Genomic DNA, 20,459 nt, shown 5'->3' on the forward strand with positions numbered 1-20,459 from the left:
CATGTGCCAAAGTAAGCAGCCTGCATGTGGCCCTAGTCTCAGAATGATTTTCAGCCAGAGCAAACTTTAGAAAGCCAGGACTAGCACTTAAAAATTATATTCTACAAGGCCTTAAATAAAATGTTGAAAGCAGCTTGACCTCCAATGGCTGCACATAATAAGGAGGTGTAAGTAGCTGAATAGTTTGTAGTATCCACTAAAAACTTTGAAAACCAAAACGGAACAGGGAAAGACAAATAGGGAAGAATGGGCATGCCACTCCTAGCTCTCTTTCTCAGTTCTTCTTTCAAAACAAGACTCAGAAGAGCTTTGATTGCATCTCCGTCTGTCTCATTCAACATGGGCTTATGAATCATAGCAAAAGCTGAAAGGGGGTTGGCAGCAACCTGTGAACCTACCATACATTTTGTTCTTCTCTTCTTAATTAAGGACTATTTTGAGGAGCATATGCAAATGTCAGCACATTTGGGGGAATCAATACACACCTTATCTTAGCCTTACAGACAGATATATTGTTGTCTGTCAGACAGGCTCCGTAAATCTAATGCCTCTATTCAAAAACACTTGCTAGACATCGTATGGAAGATTCTTGGGAAGTAAATATTTGAAGCCATGTTTAATTTGTCTGACTAAATGAACTACTCATTACGGAACAGATGTAAAAAGCATGACATTAGGTAAGAGAAATAATTGGAATATAAATCTACTTTGGTGTATAGGAAAGACTGAAATGATCTTGTACTTCAGATCTTGCATTAGTCACTATTCTCCTGGTTATAATTTTCTTTTTTTAGTTTGGTCACAGCCAAGTTTTCATTATATTGAAAATGCCATGAGTATAGGTCTTTATATGCAACACAAGAAGTAGCTCTGTAGCTTGTTAAAGTTTTTATAAGACAGCACTTGTGAAAAAATAATAAAATAATCTAGGTCTTGTGCAACTGTCCATTGCATGTGTTCTTATTTCACTTTTGCTCTTCAAAAATAAATAAAGATCAGAATCAAATCAATTAGGATACATCTACTTCCTAACCTATTGTTAGTGGAAGTAAGAAATAACCTTTTCAATATATTTTAACACAAGTGTAAATCTTCCTTTTTCAGAAACTTAGAAATTTTTTCTTCAGGTAAATTCATTGCTAAAATATTTAGGAAGACTGAATAAATATTTTGAACTGAATTAAAAAAAAAACAAAAACCAAACCCAAAACAAAATAGGAAAGCCCAAATCTGTTAGCTCAAACATATGTTTGGCTATTTCTGTGTCACACCTGAGAACCTTTCCAAAGAGGTATGATCAACCTTATGTTCAAAAAGAAGGAAATACACATATGGATTAAAATTTGTACGTTCATAAGGAGGACTCCTACACAACAATGACAAAGTTGCTGTTGGAATTATGTCATCTTTATATTACTTCCCACAAGAAAAAGCACTCTTCGTAGAGGTAAATAAGCTGCTACATCTGAAACAAACTATTCCCCAAAAGACACAAATGGTGTAATGTGCCTTATGTGGCTCATAGTCTTATGGAGGTGAACAGAGAGGTCAATAGCAAAATAAACTTGGTAATTTTTTCAAGCATAACATTTAATCATCTTTCTTTGCTAGAGGTAATGCTTCTGTAACTATCTTTTTGCTGGATACTGATAGGCTCTGACATGAATCAGATAGATAGGCTTTTTTTTGCTTTATTTCTCCTCCCTAGCTTTCCCAAATACCCTTCAGAAGACTTCAACTCTCTCTTCCATGCAACTTTTGCCAACACAACAACTTTGCTTATGAATTCTTATCCTCTCTTGTTCTGGGTTTTGCTTTCTTCCTATCTTCTTGTCTCTTTTCCCTTCTTCCCTGTTTTCAGAAGTATTCTTTTCCCCACAGTATAGGTAAATTTTAAAAACCATTGCTTCAATACCAAAATGAAGATAGCATTTATATATATAGCTATTTATACAAGACTTCTTAAAGACAAAATATCATGGACTGACTATCTACAGTACATGACAGAGATGAAATTTTCAAAAGACTTTGCTTACTGAAAAGCTTTCCTGGTAACACTGTAATTTTTTTAACTTTTCATTACATTATTTTTGTGATTAATATTTTATCTCTGCCCCTTTCCCTTTTCTTTATTTTGCTTAATACATAATCATTAAAGAAAAATTAATGGCTTTGAGGAAAAGAACAACATCATCAGTACCTGGATATCAATGAATGACTAAGTTGTGGTATGAGGCAACATTGTTTTGTCTTACCAGTCACATTAGCATAAAATAAAACTATAAAATGTCAAAATACAAGAATTTCCCTAAAACTCCAGTTAATAATTATGACAGACTAGTTTATAGAATGGCAATGTATTTTCTTTTTTTTTTAATAAAGCCTGCAAATCTGTGCAGAGCACACTGAAGTCATAATTAAGACATTATACTTCTAGTTGTTGTAAGCAAATCTGCATGCTATTCAGATTGTAACTTAAGAAAAGCCTCGAAGAAAGATACAATATGCAGAATTTTCAAGTGCAGTTACATCAGTGCATTATCATAGTCAGTATGTTTCAATCATTTTGAAACATAATCAGAGAATGTTTTAGATCATATTTAGAAATGTCCAATACATAAACATATAAAATATCATCTTCCTCATTCCTTTTTATGTATTTTTATGAGAAAAGTCTGAAAACCTACATACTGTGTACAAATCCTGCTTTCACAGGAGCCAGTGATAAACCATCCATAGGTTTCAGGAGGAGGAAGAGCAGACACAAGAAAGTATAGGTTTCATGTCATCTCAGTGAAATACCTACCATCCATGTTATTGTCAGCTCTCGATTGCTTCCACCCCCTCCTCCGACATCAGAAGGAGCCACATTAGGAGCTAGAAAAATAGAAGAGACAAGAAAAATGACTACAAAGTATGAAGTCAGTAAAAATATCACTATTTACTTTTCTTTTTACCAGCAGGGCCAATGAGCACATGTGGCACACACAATTAAAATAATGGTAGTCTGTAATAGCTGTGAGAGTCTGTGGTCTTGCCAAGACTAATGTATAGCTACTGCTGTGGGAAACATGCCAGTTCTAACCATAGCTAGCAATCAATCATTCTTCTTTTTGACCATATTCTCTACAAATATTGAATTGAATATTCAGAAACGTAACACTCCTCATAGGTTTTAAGAGAAGCACTGTGTATTGTTCTTGTGTTTCCTCAGACTCTGGTATGCCAAGGGCACAAGCACCCAGGACTTGCACATGTATTGACCTTAACAGACTGATTAGTTCCATCTACTTCAGTGGATTTACTCACAATGTATAGTGTTAAACCCATGGATATATCTTTGAAGCATTTGCATCCTAATCCTGTTCTACATTAGTGGCACATGTCTTCTTGATTGGCATGTTCAGAATGGGTAGATGTTCAGAAGCAAAGCTAGCATAGCACTTAGCAATTTACTAATTGCATTTTACACTGCTATTCTGTCTAATGAAATAAAATCTGTTGATCTAGCATTAGTACAGCTGAGTGGTAAAGCGGATACTCTCAAGGACTCCATTACAAATCATTCCTGTATTCTCATTTATGTAAGACTCTTTGCACTAAGTGTGATGATTCTATTGCTATCCTCTATGGTGTTTGTGTATTTATTTGCTGGTATTCGATACTGAGGACACACAAAGTACCACTGAAAACTTAGGAAATGATGTAAATATGCCCCAGGTGATCATGCATTAGCTACATGCCCTATCTACATGAACACATTCTTTGTGTTAAAAATTCTTACATGATCAGGCATTTTCTCCACTAATCAGTGAATGTCACAAGATAGTATGGGGATAGTTCCTAAGTGCTCTCCCACTATTTAAGACATTTGCTGAGGCCTTCTCTGAGGGTCAGTTGAGGAGAAACACAAAGCAGAGAAGAATTAATGTTTTCAGAAAGGATAAAAATATGTAACAATAAGCTTGAAATTGAAATCAGCATTCAGTGCATGGTTTGCGTTATTTATTTCTGGTCTTCCAGAAAACAGATTAGTGGAGAACGAGACTAAACATACCTATGATGACAATTCAAGAGGAAGCTTGAACTTATTACTCAACCTGGTTATTACTGAAATACACAGTACTCACACTATCTATTATAAGCATATAACTTCAGCGCTAAGTTAGAAGCAGAGGTTTGCTAACATGCTTAAGTAGTCAAGGAAGATACACAGGCTGCCAGAGAAGAGAAAAATACTGTCTAATGTCTTACAAATCACCCTTTTCAAGAGAATCTTCCTCATTCTCTCAACTATTAAGCCCAGGTTTCTCTCTCCATTAAGACCAGGTTACCAATTCAGAGAGCTATACTTAGACAATTACCCTAATGCATCCAGAAGCTAAAATACATAAAAGCAGACTTTGATCCACTGAATTTCAAGAAATCACTGTGAAATGTGTTATGGATGAAGCAAGCAGATTTCATTAAAAAGAAAAATCATAGCACGCATTCTTAGCATGCTAATAAAAATGTTACTGAAATTACAGTTATCTACAAGAAGAGAGACTTCAAAATTGAAAAAGACACCGATAACATTTGAGTTTAACAGACATTATTTGTCACTCATACAGTACAACAAAGACACAGCACTGTTGGTTGCTGTTTAAGACAGAAGAAATGTTAAAAATAACTACAATGTGTGGATATGGGTTGTGGATATGGGTTGTTGTTTGTGCAATAAAACATTGACTTTCAGGTTTACATGAGTATGCAAACACAGTATTGGTTCTGTAGTACCCTGGAAGTTGACGGTGCAACCCAAATCCTATTGTTGCTGCTTATAACAAATTCCAGCTCCTGGCAGAAAATGGACTTGGGCACAGAAGTTCATCTGCAAACTGTTACTGCTTTATACCCTATTTTGGCATGGCAAGCAGTGCTGACTGATGCCTAGGAAGACTACATTAACATTTTGCTTTATTTCAGCAAAAACGTCTCACAGTCTGCCAGAGATGACAATGGTGCTGCACATAGGGAATCAGATAACAGACTGAACAGACTACCTCTTGCAAACGCATTGCATCCTGCTGCAAAACTGGAGGATATGCCATTTTTTGGGAGGCTACACCAAATACCATGAATGTGGCACACTGCAAACTGCAGGACACTACCGCTATTCCACCTGTGAGCATTATTTCCTCTCCCTTTCTGTCTCTTTTCTGACATTTCAAAAATGTCTGTTGTGAACAGATTTCATTTAGATTTATTTACACGCATTCTCAGTTAGATTCCTGAGCCTTCAAATACAGCTGTTGAGTCATAAAACATATGATGCTAATAGTCAATTTTATAGGCAGTAATTTCCTTTTACTTTAGTATAAAAGTTCTGTGGCTTTTCCTTCCCTGTCCAGATTAATTTAACCAATCTGTATTTCCTTTCTCCCTAAGCAACAAAATTTTTAATGGACCAAATATGTGTCTTTTTTAGTAAATGTTTTGAAATTTGCAATGCAAATACATTTTATTTTGAAAATACTATCTACTCAAAGCAATGACCTAGCAGGTGTAATTGCAGAAATTATTTTTTACGCTTTGGTTTTGCAGTTTTAGTTTCAAATCTCAAGCTATGGGACAACAATTGTTAATATATCTAGCTTGCACATGGGTGCTAATATGTGTTAAGGAGGATATACTGGTATACAGGCTTTGTTGGGTACAGTCTTTCTGCAGAGATACATTACCTCCTAGAGCACTGCCGTTATCTCCTTTGTACAGTCAAACCAGAATGTATTATCTTGAATAATAATATCTAATTCCTCATTTTGGAGAATTCATTTTAAGAAGGATGTGCCTGAGCCTAAAGGATATCCTGAAATATGCTCTGAGATTTTAACACTGAGCAATTAGACTGATAAGGGCATATGTTGTGTCAGATAATGTCACATCTTTGACATGGAATAAGAAGACACAGGACCAAACCTTCAACCACAGAAAAATGGCATTGCCCAGTATAACACATATCCTGTCGTGTATTCTTTAGTTAGAATACAAACCAAACAGCAAATGGACATTTTCCTTGTTAAACACATGCATGGTTTTTCCGAAGTCTGGTCCCAAGCACGTGCATGCATTCCTACACACACAACCTGACTGGTAGATACAGTGGGGGATCTCTTGAAAGATACAGTATGATTCTGTTTCAGCAACGGAGGCAGATTTGCCATTTTTATCACGATGTTTCTTTCCTGTCTGCTTTGATATTATCATATCTGGACGGTCTGGTATTTGCTTACTGAAATCTATAGTAGTAGGTGGCTGAAAATATATTCTCTAGACTTGCATCTTATGAAGTGCTTTTTTCAAATGAAAAACAAAATTATGAAATCGATTAATGAAAACGTGAAAATTCAGAAGCACATTAAAAACTTGACATTTTTTGTTTACGTACGAGCGCCTTCAGTTCTAATTCTCTGTGATGGCATACTAGGTTCTCCTGTCCCCAAAGTGTTTGTTGCTATTATCCGAAACTCATATTCCATCCATGGAATTAAATCAATCACTGTAGCAGATTCCATATTTCCTTCAATATCTGATGGTTCTAAAAAAAAAATAAGAAATTGCTTTAGAAAACAGCATTTTCACAATAAGGTCAGCCAACAATGTGGTTGATTTCGGCAAGACTACCACTATTCTGCAACCACACATAGCCAACTGAAGGAAACTTGATGTTGTACATTAGGAATACCGCGTTTTCCCATGAGTGCTCACGTCAGTGACTGGGAATTTGGAAACTCTGACACTATCTTGGATAAACCCTTATAGACTTGTAAGTTTTAACTGGGCGTGAACTAGCACAAGAAGTACACATATTTATGAGGTATCCTTACTAATTACATATTGTAGTTATAGAATTTCATGTTACCTACAGACAAATGCAATGAGAAATCTGGAATGCAAAAACAGGAAAATAAAAATTCATTATATAGACAAGGGCTAGACATATGCAAATATAGGGTTCAATCAATTGATACAGAGTGGTTTATAAAATGTGGTCATATTTTGGTGCACCTTACTAGTAAGCATGTTACAACTTGCTGTCTAGTTCTGATCCAGCAAAGGAAAGTGTTCTTGTAATTCTTGCGAAAAGACTTATTATTATCATAAGGATGAGCTTCTTTACCATAAATAAAATGTGTAACTCATGACTCTCTGTCTACAATTCACAGACTATAGCGGTTATTTCTATAGCTGTCTGCAGTTATGGAAAGACAGAGGATTTTCATTCATTGTGTGGGCCAAGAGTTGTTTGTCAAACTAGAGTCTTGGGTTCACAGAATCATAGAATCATAGAATCTTTTAGGTTGGAAAAGACCTTTAAGATCATCGAGTCCAACCGTTAACCTAGCGCTGCCAAGTCCACCACTAAACCATGTCCCTAAGCACCACATCTACACAGTTCAGAGGGAGATGAGAAATGAGATATTCTGCACTGAGAAGGCAGCTGATTTGGAATTAAAATATGAATGCAATAGCTGCAAAAAAAACAGACGTGGCAGAGTAGGCACTGGATGGTGACACAACTTTCCTCTACCTAATGATCATCAAATTTTTTACTCCAAAGTGAGACCCTGAAGGAGAAAGAAAAACACTTTCCATTGTCTTTCCACCTGCCCACCACCCTCCCTCATCCTTACTCAAGTTATTTTTCTGTCCAGTCAATAGAGCCATTGCAAACCTCCTATGGCATCCAAGCCATGATAAAAATTTGGCATTCCTTTTCCTGGGCTACTTTCAATCTCTTCATTTAATGTTACTGTGCCATAAATTCCCAGAATAATTATGAATACTCAACACAATGAGAACCTGATCCCCTTAACTGGAAAGAGTAATACAAATGTAAACAACTTATTACATAACCTATTCATACATATTTCCATACTGTGAAGTTGAATACACTCTTTCATAAAACACACTTGATATTATGCAACCTGAGATAAATGATTTGATTTGGGAATAATGGTAGTAGCAATAACAACAACAACATTTCCAAAGTGCAATGCCAAAGTATGTTTTTTTGTTCCACACATTGAAAATTAGCAGCATTAAATGATAGCCTGAATACTGATGAGAGATCAATTTGGACTCTTCATCATGCTTCTTTCATATGAAAGTGAGCGCCAAGCCAAACTGGGAGGAGCCCAGAAATTAATAAAAGCTTGCAGTGGTGCCAGTGATGGTTACTATGGCGATTTTACCTATTTTTTGAGGGAATAATCTATTAATCAAAATTACTCAGTGTGGTTCAAATGAAAAAGCAATGATTTTGAAAACACTGGAATAGTTCATTTCAACTTTTCAGAAATGAATAGTTTATATCTTTCCTGCTAGCTTCTTAAAAAAGGAATTTAACAATCTAGATTCCTCCCTGTCCCACTCAAGATGTAAATCCTACTCAACCTGCTACAGGATACGACTCAAGGTCTAGCTGCATATCTCAACGACTATCTCATTAATTCTGTGAAGCAGAACTTCAGAGATGCAGAGAAGTGCATCCATTCATGCCTGTAACACTGCTAATAGGGAATCTTCCTCAGAAGTGAGAGAGATGGGTTCAAGTGTCTACTCTGAACCAGACAGAGTGAAGATCTGAATCCAGCACTTGTATCTCCTACACACATTTCTAGTTCCAGTAACACGCAGCACAAAAGGAAGCAGCATCAGACCTGCCACTCCCTGTTTATAAATTCTTCCTATATCTTCCTATAACCTTGTTTCTTCCCAATTCCTTTTTTTTTTTTTCAATTAAAAAGAAAAAAATAAGAATAGGAAATAAAATAGAATTTATCCTGAAAAAAGTGGAGGCTGGTCTAAAAGGATCCTCCCTCCTGCGTATATTGTTACTGCAGTAAATCATCAGTTATTTAAACAGCTCTAATTTCTACATTAATTATTTTTTTAAAGTTCAAAGCAATCTATTCTACAGAAACTATTAAACAAGATACAAGAGATAGGAAGGGACTGGGGAACCTTCTAGTTTCATTTTCCAAGCTACTTTAACATGTCATATACTAGTGCTGGCTGTTGAAGTAATCATATACAATAGAGCTACATATACTACATATTCTAGAAGAGAAATATGATTTGAGGCAGTAGGCCTAGTATTTTTAACTTTTTACTCTAAAAATGTAAGAGATTTTCAGGTCAATATGTCAAAGGCTATTTCTTAGACATCTATCTCTGTAGTTTCAAAGGACAACTTAAATGAAAGACAATAGCTGAAACTATTAATATTCTTAGTATTTAGGAATGCTGAGTATGTGATGCCCTAATTCTATGGAAAAGCACTTAAGTTATAATTTATTAGGGTGGCATAATGAATCATAGTGATAGAACAATTCTATATAGCTTGTAGCAATGCTATCCTTTATAAAGCATTCAAAGATACTAGTAGTTTAAAAATATTTTCATAATTTATGCATTTATGTTAAATCTTGCAAAGAAATATATATTAGCATGCCCTGCGTTCAGGTAGGTGCCTCCTCAGCTGCAATTATGTGGCACAATGATGACATCCAGTGGTTAGAAGGATAATCTTAGCTATGTTTTCTCTAGGGGTGCCAGTTTTAACACAAATGGAACTTAGTCTGCTCCCAGGAAAATGCAGTCAATTTTAACCAACTTTCTGCATAACAAATACAGAAATGAAGACACCCGTTTGCCATCCAAATTAACCTGTAAATAAATTTTTATGATTCTAGTAGTTGATGTGGAATGTTTCAAGCAACAAGGAAAGAGGCAAAAACCAGGTAAAAACTCTGGCCTGTTCTTTTCTGTATTTCTTGATATTCAGTTCAGGCCCTCCAAGTGCTGGGAACAAACGTGTTGACAACACACTGACAGGATGGTACCTGCTCCCAAACCCTGTAGCAGACATTAATAGCGTCCCTGGTTTCCTTTTATTGGCACTATTTTCTGATTAGCCAAGCTTTCTAACAATCAAACACTTTACAATTTATTGATCTTATTACTTCTGGCATTACTCTTACCTGTTTTGGCATCTTTCCACTCTTCAGATAGAAACGTTTTTGACTGGATAGTGTATTTAGAAATAGGGCTATGATTGTCTGTTCCACGACTCCAGGTAAGTGCTACAGCAGTGTCTCTAATTTCTTCTACTCTTATACCTCCGGGAGGGCCTGGAGGACCTGAGAAAAACAATTGGCAATTCAATTCACAAATTAAATATTCTAAAAATGAATGTTGGCTAACTTTCCTACTTGTATTTATCAGACACAAGGCTTTCGAGTCTCACTTTCTACTTAAGAACAGATTGAAAATGTATATATACATTTTAATACTCTGCAGAGTGATTCAGAGGATAAAAGCTCTTGCATCTAAAAACTACCAAATGAAACTTCCTTGACTCCTGCCTAAGTAGTAATATTAGGATTTTCTTAAGTAAAAAAATCATGCTTTGAAACTGTTGCTACTCTTTTTTCAAACACAGTGAACTCAGAGTCAGAAAAAATACACAAAATCTTCCTTCCTAAATTCCACCTAATGATGACCTTATTGGTGGCCCATCTTTAATCTACACTTCTGCTTGTGCCATATTGGCCTTGACTGTGATTTATATGGAAAATCTTGTAACTTATATTGGAGAAAAATCATACCTTGAAAGACATTTCTATAGACCTCTTCACATTTCTCTTGGCCTTCATATTAACCCAATGTGGTAAACCCACCATCACATTCAAACTTCCTAAAGACTAATAAAACCTGAGTGAAAGCAGAACTAGGCAACATTTCTCTACAGTTCTACAAGAGCCTTCCCACAACAAGAATTTTAAAAATCCATGCCAAAATGTGGAATCCATCCACTACACCCACTGAGCTAAATGCAGTCTTGTGAACTACATAGGTGAAATGGAACAACCTCTGTGCACCAGGATAACCCCACAAAGACCACCAACAAGGAACAGAAGCACTAAGCTGTCAAAGGGAAAACATTTTTCACAAAACAGTCATTCCGCATCTGCCCTTTCAGTCTCGATCATCAAGAGGACCTATAAAATAATTTCTAAAGAGCCTTTTCTTTTTCTTCAAAAGGCAGATACTTGCAGAGATTAATTTCAAAATTCATAGCTCTAGTGAATATAAAAAGTCATGAACTAAATACAGATGTTGGCTTGATGGCACATTACTATGTTCCCAACACCCAGCTAAATTGTTACAGGTAGAAGTTGCTTGTCCTAAACTAGCTTACAGTCTCATCTCTATGCTTTTCAAGTATTAAATACTATTTCTGCTCAAATCAACTACTTAAAATAGCTATGTTAAAATAACAGCAATTATTCTCAATTCATATTTGGCTTTAAGTTTGTTAGTTGCACTTGAGATCTGAAGAGATAGGCCTGTTCCCAAAACTTGCCTGTTTTTTCCAGGTGTATCACTAAACCTAATAAATGGTATTTACATCTCTCACCAAACCTCATCAGGGTTCTTTCTGAACAGTAATAACAGACAAAAACTGCTGGAGTGAATGCTTGCATTTTTCTAAATGCATTTTTTAAATTTAAAAACCTGTCTTCTAATTACTACTACTCCCACATCTCCACTTTGTGTGAGTAACTTTTTTACTGTTGCTGTGCTGTGCTTTGGTCCCCAGAAGAGAGGCTAAAATGTGCAGATGATTTTTTCATAGACTGGAAAGCTAAGAAGAGAGTGATGCAGGCGCACACATATGTGAGTACAGGAGTCTTCATCTGTAAAAGACACCACGATGCTCTGTAAGCTGTGTTAAAACCCCTCAAACTTACAGTAATTCTGTAACCCAAAGCTTAGTACCTACTTTCAAACTTGGCCTATAGATACTTTCAGATCATTCTTTTCATATTGACTGTTTCAGTTTTGTTACTATGCTTCTGTTTTATATGATACACAGTCATGTGATATATATTAACTATTGTGTAAAAACAGAGACAATGCATAAGAACTATCGAGAAGTATTTTCTGACTCCACATTCAGAGATAATAATATGCCAACATGATTCAGGTAATTATCCAACAATCTGATTGAACAAGTCCCAGAGCATATTTAAAAAACCCAGGAAATAACAGGATATATTTCTCTGCAGTATTTACAGAGAAGTCAAAATCAAAACAAAAACAACTCAACAGAAAGAACTGAACGAGATTTCTACATCAGGTCTAAACACGCAGTGTGCCAAATGTATCTTCAGCTCTTGAGCTCTTTATTTTCTCCATAAATCTGAGCAAAAGGAACCAAATGAAATTAACTGAATTAAGCAAATATACTACCATATATTGTTGTTCCTCTGCGTCAATGAGTTTATCCTTCTAACAAGCAAGCAATTCCATTCCTGACCCCAAAAGTATTCAAATTTAGACTGGTTCCTCAAAGAATATATATGCCATTGCTTAAAAAGAAATAAGCGTGACCACTCTACACAATCTATTGGGCTATGGCCTATGACTTTGACAATCAAATTCCTGATTGTTTCTTCTCTTAAGATCCAAGAATAGTTTCCATTTAGTATCCTTGGAAAAACGTACGTCAGTTGACTACTGTAGTGCTCATAACCAACATCTATTAAAATTCAAATCTTGGCATTGAAAACCAATCTACTAATTAGCTGTCCTCAGACCTCCCTTTCAAGGTAAGGACTAAATACATCATTGCATGTGGAAACAGCCTCTTGCACTTCACAGAGGATGCACAAAGTAGAAGCTGTTGCTAAGAGCTGATTTTTAAGATGAGGGTTGTTAGTCAACTCTCCACCCTGGTAACATGCATATTCGCTAGCCCAGCTCTAAGGACTCAGGTAGGTAAGGCCCGAGAGACCCATTCTCCTGCAAGACTGTTCACTTCAGAAGCCCTCAAGCTGGAAGGTATGGAAAGGTTCATCAGTCCCAAGATCTTTCCATCCAGGAGACAAGCTACCTACAGCGTAAGTCTGAAGCCCATCCAGGAGGCAGGACCAGAGACAGAGCTGGCAGCAGGCATGTCTGTAACGTAGCTCTAGTCAGGGCTGAAGGTCCGGGGCTGAGCTTAACGGGGCTGCTGGGCCTATGGGCAGTTGCATGGGTGGGTGTCCTGGGCGAGACTGGGCAGGGCCATTAAGGCCTGTTGGTGCACTCAGGGGCCTCACGGTCTTCAGTGTACTAAGATCTCTTGCAATTCTTCTGAACACAACAGCAATTTTAATACTCTAAGATCACATAGGACAATCCATATGAAATGTTAAATTGTTTTGCGGACAAACAAAATATCTTCAGGTGCCTGCATGAACAGTGGCTACCCTTTACTGCTTCGTTGATGAGACGCTCTGAAACCTAGCTCTATGTTTTCATACTTGCCTCTTCCTACCAATGCAGTGAAACTATAATGCCACCTTTGTCATATTTCATCAGATATTTAACCTTGCCCCAGTGAGATGCTGAATCTTCCACTAACAAAAATGGTAGTGAGAATTCCTCAGCACTAAGTAGAAATATGTTCATAGTATTAAAACCTGAATGTTAAGCATAAAATGAATGCTAATTTCTTTTACAACATAACCTCAGAGCAATGATTCTAATTGTAATTACTGGGTTGGAAAGAGAATCGGAAGCTTGATAAGGCAACTCGTCTCTCTTTTTGTTTTTAAAAGAAACTACTTACATAACACTAAGGCACACGAACATACCCTTCTCTTTTTCTTTGCAGATGTATTCTGCAGTTTCACCCCTTATCGCATTGCTTTGACATTTCATCCAAAGCTGATGACATTTCACCGGCTGTTAATACCCAGCGAAAATTAAATACAGAAAGATTCAAGTCCACAAAATCCTCAGATGACAGAAATTCAGAATCAAGGCACAAGCTATACTTCAGCTGCTATACAGCTCTATAGTACAACTGGAACGTGGGGCAAAACATGACAGCAATGAGGCTCCAAGTGCAAGTTATGTCCGCTTTAAATTGTCAGCACGACAGGGCGTTAGCACTTCAGAACGTGTTATACCCGGAGGCACAAAACAGAGTAAAATGCCCAACGGACATGAATTAACTCCCGTTATTGAAACCACGCATTGTAACCGATCTTGTAGGATAGGTACTGTATGAGCAAGCATAGTGCTTTGAGACAGCAGTAACACTTAATAAACACGAATCAGTTAACAATGGAGTGACAACCTTAACTCCAAATGTCCTGGTTTCTGTAATTTGAAAATTAGGAATCCTTTTCATGTAGGTCTAGTACTATACACAATAATTTAACCCATAAAGCTTTATGAGAAAACAGAAGTGGCATCTTAAAACTGTTATACAGTGGATACATTGAAATGATACCTAAAATCTATTTTTAATAATGACACTGAATTAAACTATGTAAAAATTACTTCAACATAACGAAAATACCCATAATAAAAAAATCTTTATTACTTTTCAGGAAAACACACGCTCAGTTAGACATCTAAATGTCTGGAATAGAATCAGTACCGTGAGTAGACTTTAAGGACTTTACATACTCATGCACTTCTCATTTTAATTTCTGTCCTTTCTTGATGAGAAACAAAATACTCTAAACAACCAGAAACACTCTGCTTATCTAGGTGGAAACCAGCAACATTTCTGTTTTACCTGGAGAACCTTACCTCTTACCACAAGGTCAGCCGAAGCCGAGGAGTTGTCCACAATCGTCTGAGCAGTGCAGGTGTACCTCCCAGCGTGCCGCAGCTGAACGTTTTTAATGAGCAGCTCACCGTTGGATTTAATCTGTCCGTCACAAAAACAGCACTTAGTGAAGCTGGTAAACATCCTTGTACAGCTATGTGATACCTGGCTACACATCCCTCCCAACTGATATACAGTTGCTTGCTATTTCCAAAAAGCAAGTGCTTACTTTGAACATGGATCACCCTCAAAGATAGAGCTGATTTATATGACAGCTGTTGAAAGTATTCTGTTTCCTGAGGAGCTGCTGCTCTTTACCAGACACAAAAAAACCAGACGTCTTAGTAGATGTTTTTTTACAAGTCGACATCTCCCTTTTAGTTTTTGAAGCCCATATCTGAACATTAAATTTAGTGAAGAATTTTTTCATAAACAGCAGTCAGGTGATTTTTCTGCACCATTACTTGCTTTTTTATGCACGTTTGTACGATAACATGTCATGGAGTCCTACGAACAGAGCAGGATACTGTTTGGCTCTTCCTTTACAAGCCTAAAGGAGTACGTACGTTTTTATTGCAGAGGCTACAATCACAGCTTAAAAAAAGATGCACTAAAGAGATACTAAAATGCAGTGACTGTGAAGAAACAATAACGTTCAGCAAGTGGCACAGCTCCTTAGAGGGAAGGCCAGCCCTGTTCGGCGCAGTGGTGTTGGCGATGGACAGGACGATGGCAGTAACCATAACCCCCGTGGCGGGAGGCTGGGCTGCCGGGGCTCCGGGCCGGCTCCGAGACAGCACAGCCCAGGGCAGCCCCTTCCTTCAGCGACACGGGACGGGGCGCACACAGACAGGGCTGCAGCGAGGCCTCAGCCAGGGCCGGCCCCTCCTGCGGGAGCTGCCGTGGAGCTGAAACGCTGCCTTTCCGGCCCCGCCAGAACTACAGCTCCCGTCATGGCACAGCCCAGCCTGGCCGTGGGCCCAGCTGGTCCTGACCTGCTGAGCGGCCAGCCAACTTCCCAGCCCGACCGTGACCCGGCCTCCTCATGCTGGACCTGCCCAGCCACCCCTGGGCTGTGCCCGGCCCTGGCTGCCACCACTAGACCTGCCCTGCTCCCCGACCTCGGGCCCTGTGGGACCTCGCTTGCTGGCAAGGCCCCTGCCCTGCCGGCCACGCTATCCCCACCTCAAGCTATCCCCCAGCTCTTGCTGCTCCCTGGCAAACAGCAGCAGGACCCGCAGGGAAGCAATTTACTGCTCAACAAGGCTCATACACTCATCATCATCATCGTCATCATCATCATCATCATCATCACAGACCCTAATCCTTCCTCAACACTCCTCACCAGTGCTAGACTAGTGGGAAAATATATAGCTATGTTTTCAGATGGCTATAAGGTCCACTATCTGCTGCTACCTGTGGTTGTACAGATAGGCAAACTGAATAAAGCATTTTTGTCCTATGACACTTCTTTGAACCCATCAAGTAACTAGACGTACACCTATAAAACAAGGAGTAGAACAGCGACCCCTGTATACACCACAGCTATTCTTAATGAAAAACACATTTTATGTTAAGACATTTATATAAATGTTTAAAAATAACACACTTGAAATATTTTGCTTATCTATCCTGCATTTTATTCCACAAAAAGATTACTAGGTTAAATCACAGGGTTATACATGTGTTAGTCTTAAAGGTATTTCAGAAAAAACCCAAATGTTCTCTCCAAAATATATCTGATAGCTTTCATGGAAGTCAAAATGTTACAAAAGATCAACAGATGGATTTATACCACGCTATACCGAAAGGGGCAACGTTCAGATTTCCTAATTCACTGCAGATTGTTCAGAAATATAATGTAAAAAAAAAACAACTGAGATAACTCACTGCAATCCTGAAACCTTCACATACACGAACAAAAGGAATTATGATGCAAAATGGTACGTAAAAAAGAACTTGCTAAATTTTTAGGTGTAAGAACTAGTGCTATCATCATGGAAGGTTCTAGGGAACAACAAAGACCTTCAACACGATCTCAAATATTACGGGCTGTCATTAGTGTCTCTGCATTTAGACATTCTGAAGAAATGAAATAAAGCTATGTCATCCAGTTTATGTTTCCCGATTGAAAACGAGGGGGGAAAAAAGCAACGTTAAATCTTTTCCAAATGTTCTGAAACTAGAATGCCAGTTTAGAGTCTATATTTAGGGGAGATTAAAATAGCCAGATAAAACTATCCTTTTCCTTTCCAAACTCCAGTGAGGATTTTAGATGCCAGCTTCAAATTCCACTGCATAAAATTTCAGCACAAACTGAAATCTGGTAACACCAGGTTTTTTTTGGTCCAACATAAGAATTCACATCTTTAAGAAATTACTGAGGTAAACCAGTGATTGGATAAAAGGAGAATCAAGCACACATGAAAGAAACTGCTTAATTCTGGCTAGCAATACTTCAGCTGATTGCCTCACAGGGTCAGACAGAAATGCAGGTTACACTGTACCTTTTCAATTTTTGAGTGACACAAGTGCTGTTAGCAATGATCAAACAGATTAGTTGGATCAGTGAACAATCCAGTATTCTTGATGTATTTCTGACCATTTCTCTTTTAGTTACTATTAAACTATGCCCATGTACATATATGGGTTTTTTTCTACACTTTTCACTCAAGACTAATACAACAGGGCTTTTAATTTAATTTGCCAAAGTGCATGCAGGATACAGAGAAAAGGTGAGTCTGGGACAGTGGCATTTCTGTGCAGGTGCCTCCCCCATGTATTCAGGAGGACTCCAGGGGGACTGCCTTAGGACAGCATCCTGTGAAAATCTGTGGGGATCACTGCATAAGCGAACACTGGCTGGCTGCCTGCCTAACCACATGTAAGCCTTTTTTTGTCTACAGTGGGCTAAGCAATGCTGTCAACAGCTTTGAGGAAGAAAAATCAGTGGGAATGATGTCAGTACTTCTGTGGGAGCAGAGAGGGCGGCTACCTGCTCCTCTGCCCTCCAAAAAATTACAAAAAAGAAGCTGCAGAAGTTCAAACTCCTTGAGTTTTCAGTTCCTGGTTTGTTTTTTTTGGTTTTTTTTTTTTTGTTTTGTTCTTATTGGTTTTAGTTTTAATAAAAGAGACAAATAGTTCTCTATTTGAGTGCTGTAAACCTTTAGTTTATTAACACTAAATGTCATCCTAGAAAGAACCACACTGCCTGTGAATCTCTGATCATTGCTTGCACTTTGATTTGCAAATAAACATAAGCAAAGGTTGGGCAAAGCAGTAAGGTTTAGAAAAACTGCATAAACTTAGAATTCTCATAATCGTATTATTACTTCAATAACAAATGATTACAAATTCTTAACAGTCTTAGTACTCATTAATTCCTATGTTAGCACTTTAATTAAACTACTTTATTATATTTATTAATGATGGGCCTATACACTTGCTCTAGCATTAATTTCCCTTACGGGAACTTGGGTCTTAAAATCTAAATGGTGAGAAACAGATGGGAAAATGTAACATAATTTAAAAATCAACAACTCATAGATACGGTACTGTATCTTGTTGGTTCAGAAGCTCCCCTGGAGAAAGGTTTTATGCAGTTGGTGATGAAGCTTTCCATACCTCAGAAGAAGCCTAAGTTCTTGGTGGTAAGAGAAGAGCTTACAAAGCAAATAAAGAACATGGGCATCAGCAAATTCTGTCCACAAATTAGATATGAATGCACTGTATGTTTTCGTTCAAAAACCTCAGCTTGGCTAAGTTTAAAAATGCCTTCCTTAACTCAGAGAAAACTGAATCGCAGACTGGAAATAGTGATAGCAGTACTCAGGGATGTTCCAAGGGTATCTGTGGTTCACCACTCAGTTATTTACCAAGTTTCAAGCAAAGACTTTCATCATATGAGCCCTATATTTATGCTTTAATAGTGATGTCAAAAATAGCATTGTGTGACCTATTTCTGAGATTCACTGTTCTCTTTTGACTATCACCTTTGCCAGTGCACTATATTACTGAAAGCCATCAGAACGTGCCCCTGTGTGATCAAAAATCATTTACAGGAAATCTAGTCTTTTGACTGAAAGCAGTATCCGCTTCTGTTGGGACCTTAGAGACAATAAAGGAACTTAGGTTAGTATGAAGCTACCAAGCCCTTTGTAATAATAAAACTAACTTGGCAGAAAGAGAAGAACCTGGTAAGCAGAGACAGAGTATTTTTTTTTTTAATTCAGGTTCAAAAACTAGACATCTGAGATGTTTAATACACAGTGGACGTAAGATGATAAGAGAACTGATAGGAAGTAATGTGGAAGAGATGGGATTCTTGGTGATGAGATCAGCTTTTCCAAAGCTAGCAATAATTTAAAACATCTCTTTCTATTACCTATGCCTATTACCTATTACCTATACCTAAAATTATTAACTCTAAATGAGTTCATGTGAATCGTTTTGTTCCAGTAGAGGATCTGCTATGTGGTAGATACAAGTAGAACAGATAATCCAAGAGCTGTTGACTAATGTTAATGTAAATGTGATTATAGCTGTTTTCCTGATACTGAGATCAGAGATGACATCGGGACAACACCAGTGCAGCTCTATTGCCTCAACCTATTCACAGGAGAGCTTATCTTACTTTGTTTTATAAGCCATGAATGGCATGAAAGTTATGGGTAAATAAAAAACCCAGCAGGATAATGATGACAGAGTCATTCCCACTGAAGAATCTCTTCCTTCAGTGAACTATATTTATATGTAAAGGAAGTACAGTGCTAATTCTACCCCTGAAATGTGGACTGGGAAATATTTCCAACAAATATATTATTCTTCCCCATTCAGCATACCGCTGAGAATGCCTGAGGACACTGTGCTTTGTACCGGCATCCCTGTGGTAATATGCCCTATTATTTCATTTCCAACAGCAGAAGCAGCCTAGGTACTTGTTCACTTATATTCCTGGCTCACAACTTTACGGCTAATGATGAAAATTCACAATACACTGCAAACTACAGTTCTCTGAGTAGTGCTCACACCTGGCTTTCTCAGCTCCTGCTACCTAACTTGGGATAGTACATGGATTTTGGTAGTTTGCGAGGTCTCACAAGCACATAAAGTTACAGTCAACTGATTTTGCAGTGTATTTTTTTAATTCTAGCACAGAAGTTGGCATATCTTGATCCTCTAAACAGACTACATTTCTTTGTGCTGGAAATAGCACTGTGGATTAATAATAGGTTTCCTGAAAGGCTTCTGTCAGAGTTAACTGCTCATTGGCTTCACCCTCAGCCCTATGTCTTCTGCTTTCCTTCAACTCCTTGCTTTTAACCACTGACTCCATCCATCTCATTCCATGCTCGCTACGTTACTATTAGGCCCTAGCCTCTAAATTTTACCCCAAACCTAGCCAAAATATTAGACTTCCAACTCACTCATGTCTAAAGCACCTCCCTAACACATCAAGGCACTGAAAGCAATGTCTTGAGACAGTGCCTTTGGAGAGTCCTGACTCTTTTTCAGAAAAAGCAGTAGCTCAGCTGATTTGGTTGGCCATGCTTCATGAACAACCACCTGCCCCCTCAATATATTCAACAAATTGTACTGAATGAACTCACTATGACGCTGTCTCCCAGGTTTTGTTCCAATCCATACACAGCCTCTTCTTCTTCGTCAGTGAGTAACTGAGCTGTCCTATCTAAACATTTTTCTGTAATTCTTCTGTTCTCCTCCTGAGGATTCTATTGATTTCCTGTCATATAGCTGTAGCTAGACTCCACACTCTATAAGGACGATTACCAGGGGAAGC

General features: G+C 37.8%; 1 protein-coding gene across 1 annotated transcript in view; it reads right to left on the bottom strand.

Annotated features, from left to right (window-relative positions):
- CNTN1 (contactin 1) overlaps positions 1–20,459 on the bottom strand; it is a 99,252-nt gene that overhangs the window by 34,595 nt on the left and 44,198 nt on the right. Inside the window, exons 13-16 of the mRNA XM_082308077.1 lie at positions 14,641–14,761; positions 10,029–10,187; positions 6,431–6,580; positions 2,807–2,877 (exon numbers count right to left, since the gene is read on the bottom strand). Coding sequence (XP_082164203.1) covers positions 2,807–2,877; positions 6,431–6,580; positions 10,029–10,187; positions 14,641–14,761 — 501 coding nt within the window. The remainder of the gene's footprint in view (positions 1–2,806; positions 2,878–6,430; positions 6,581–10,028; positions 10,188–14,640; positions 14,762–20,459) is intronic.

The sequence above is a fragment of the Platalea leucorodia genome, assembly GCF_965183815.1.
Source record: "Platalea leucorodia genome assembly, chromosome: 4".
NCBI classification, from domain to species: Eukaryota; Metazoa; Chordata; class Aves; order Pelecaniformes; family Threskiornithidae; genus Platalea; species Platalea leucorodia.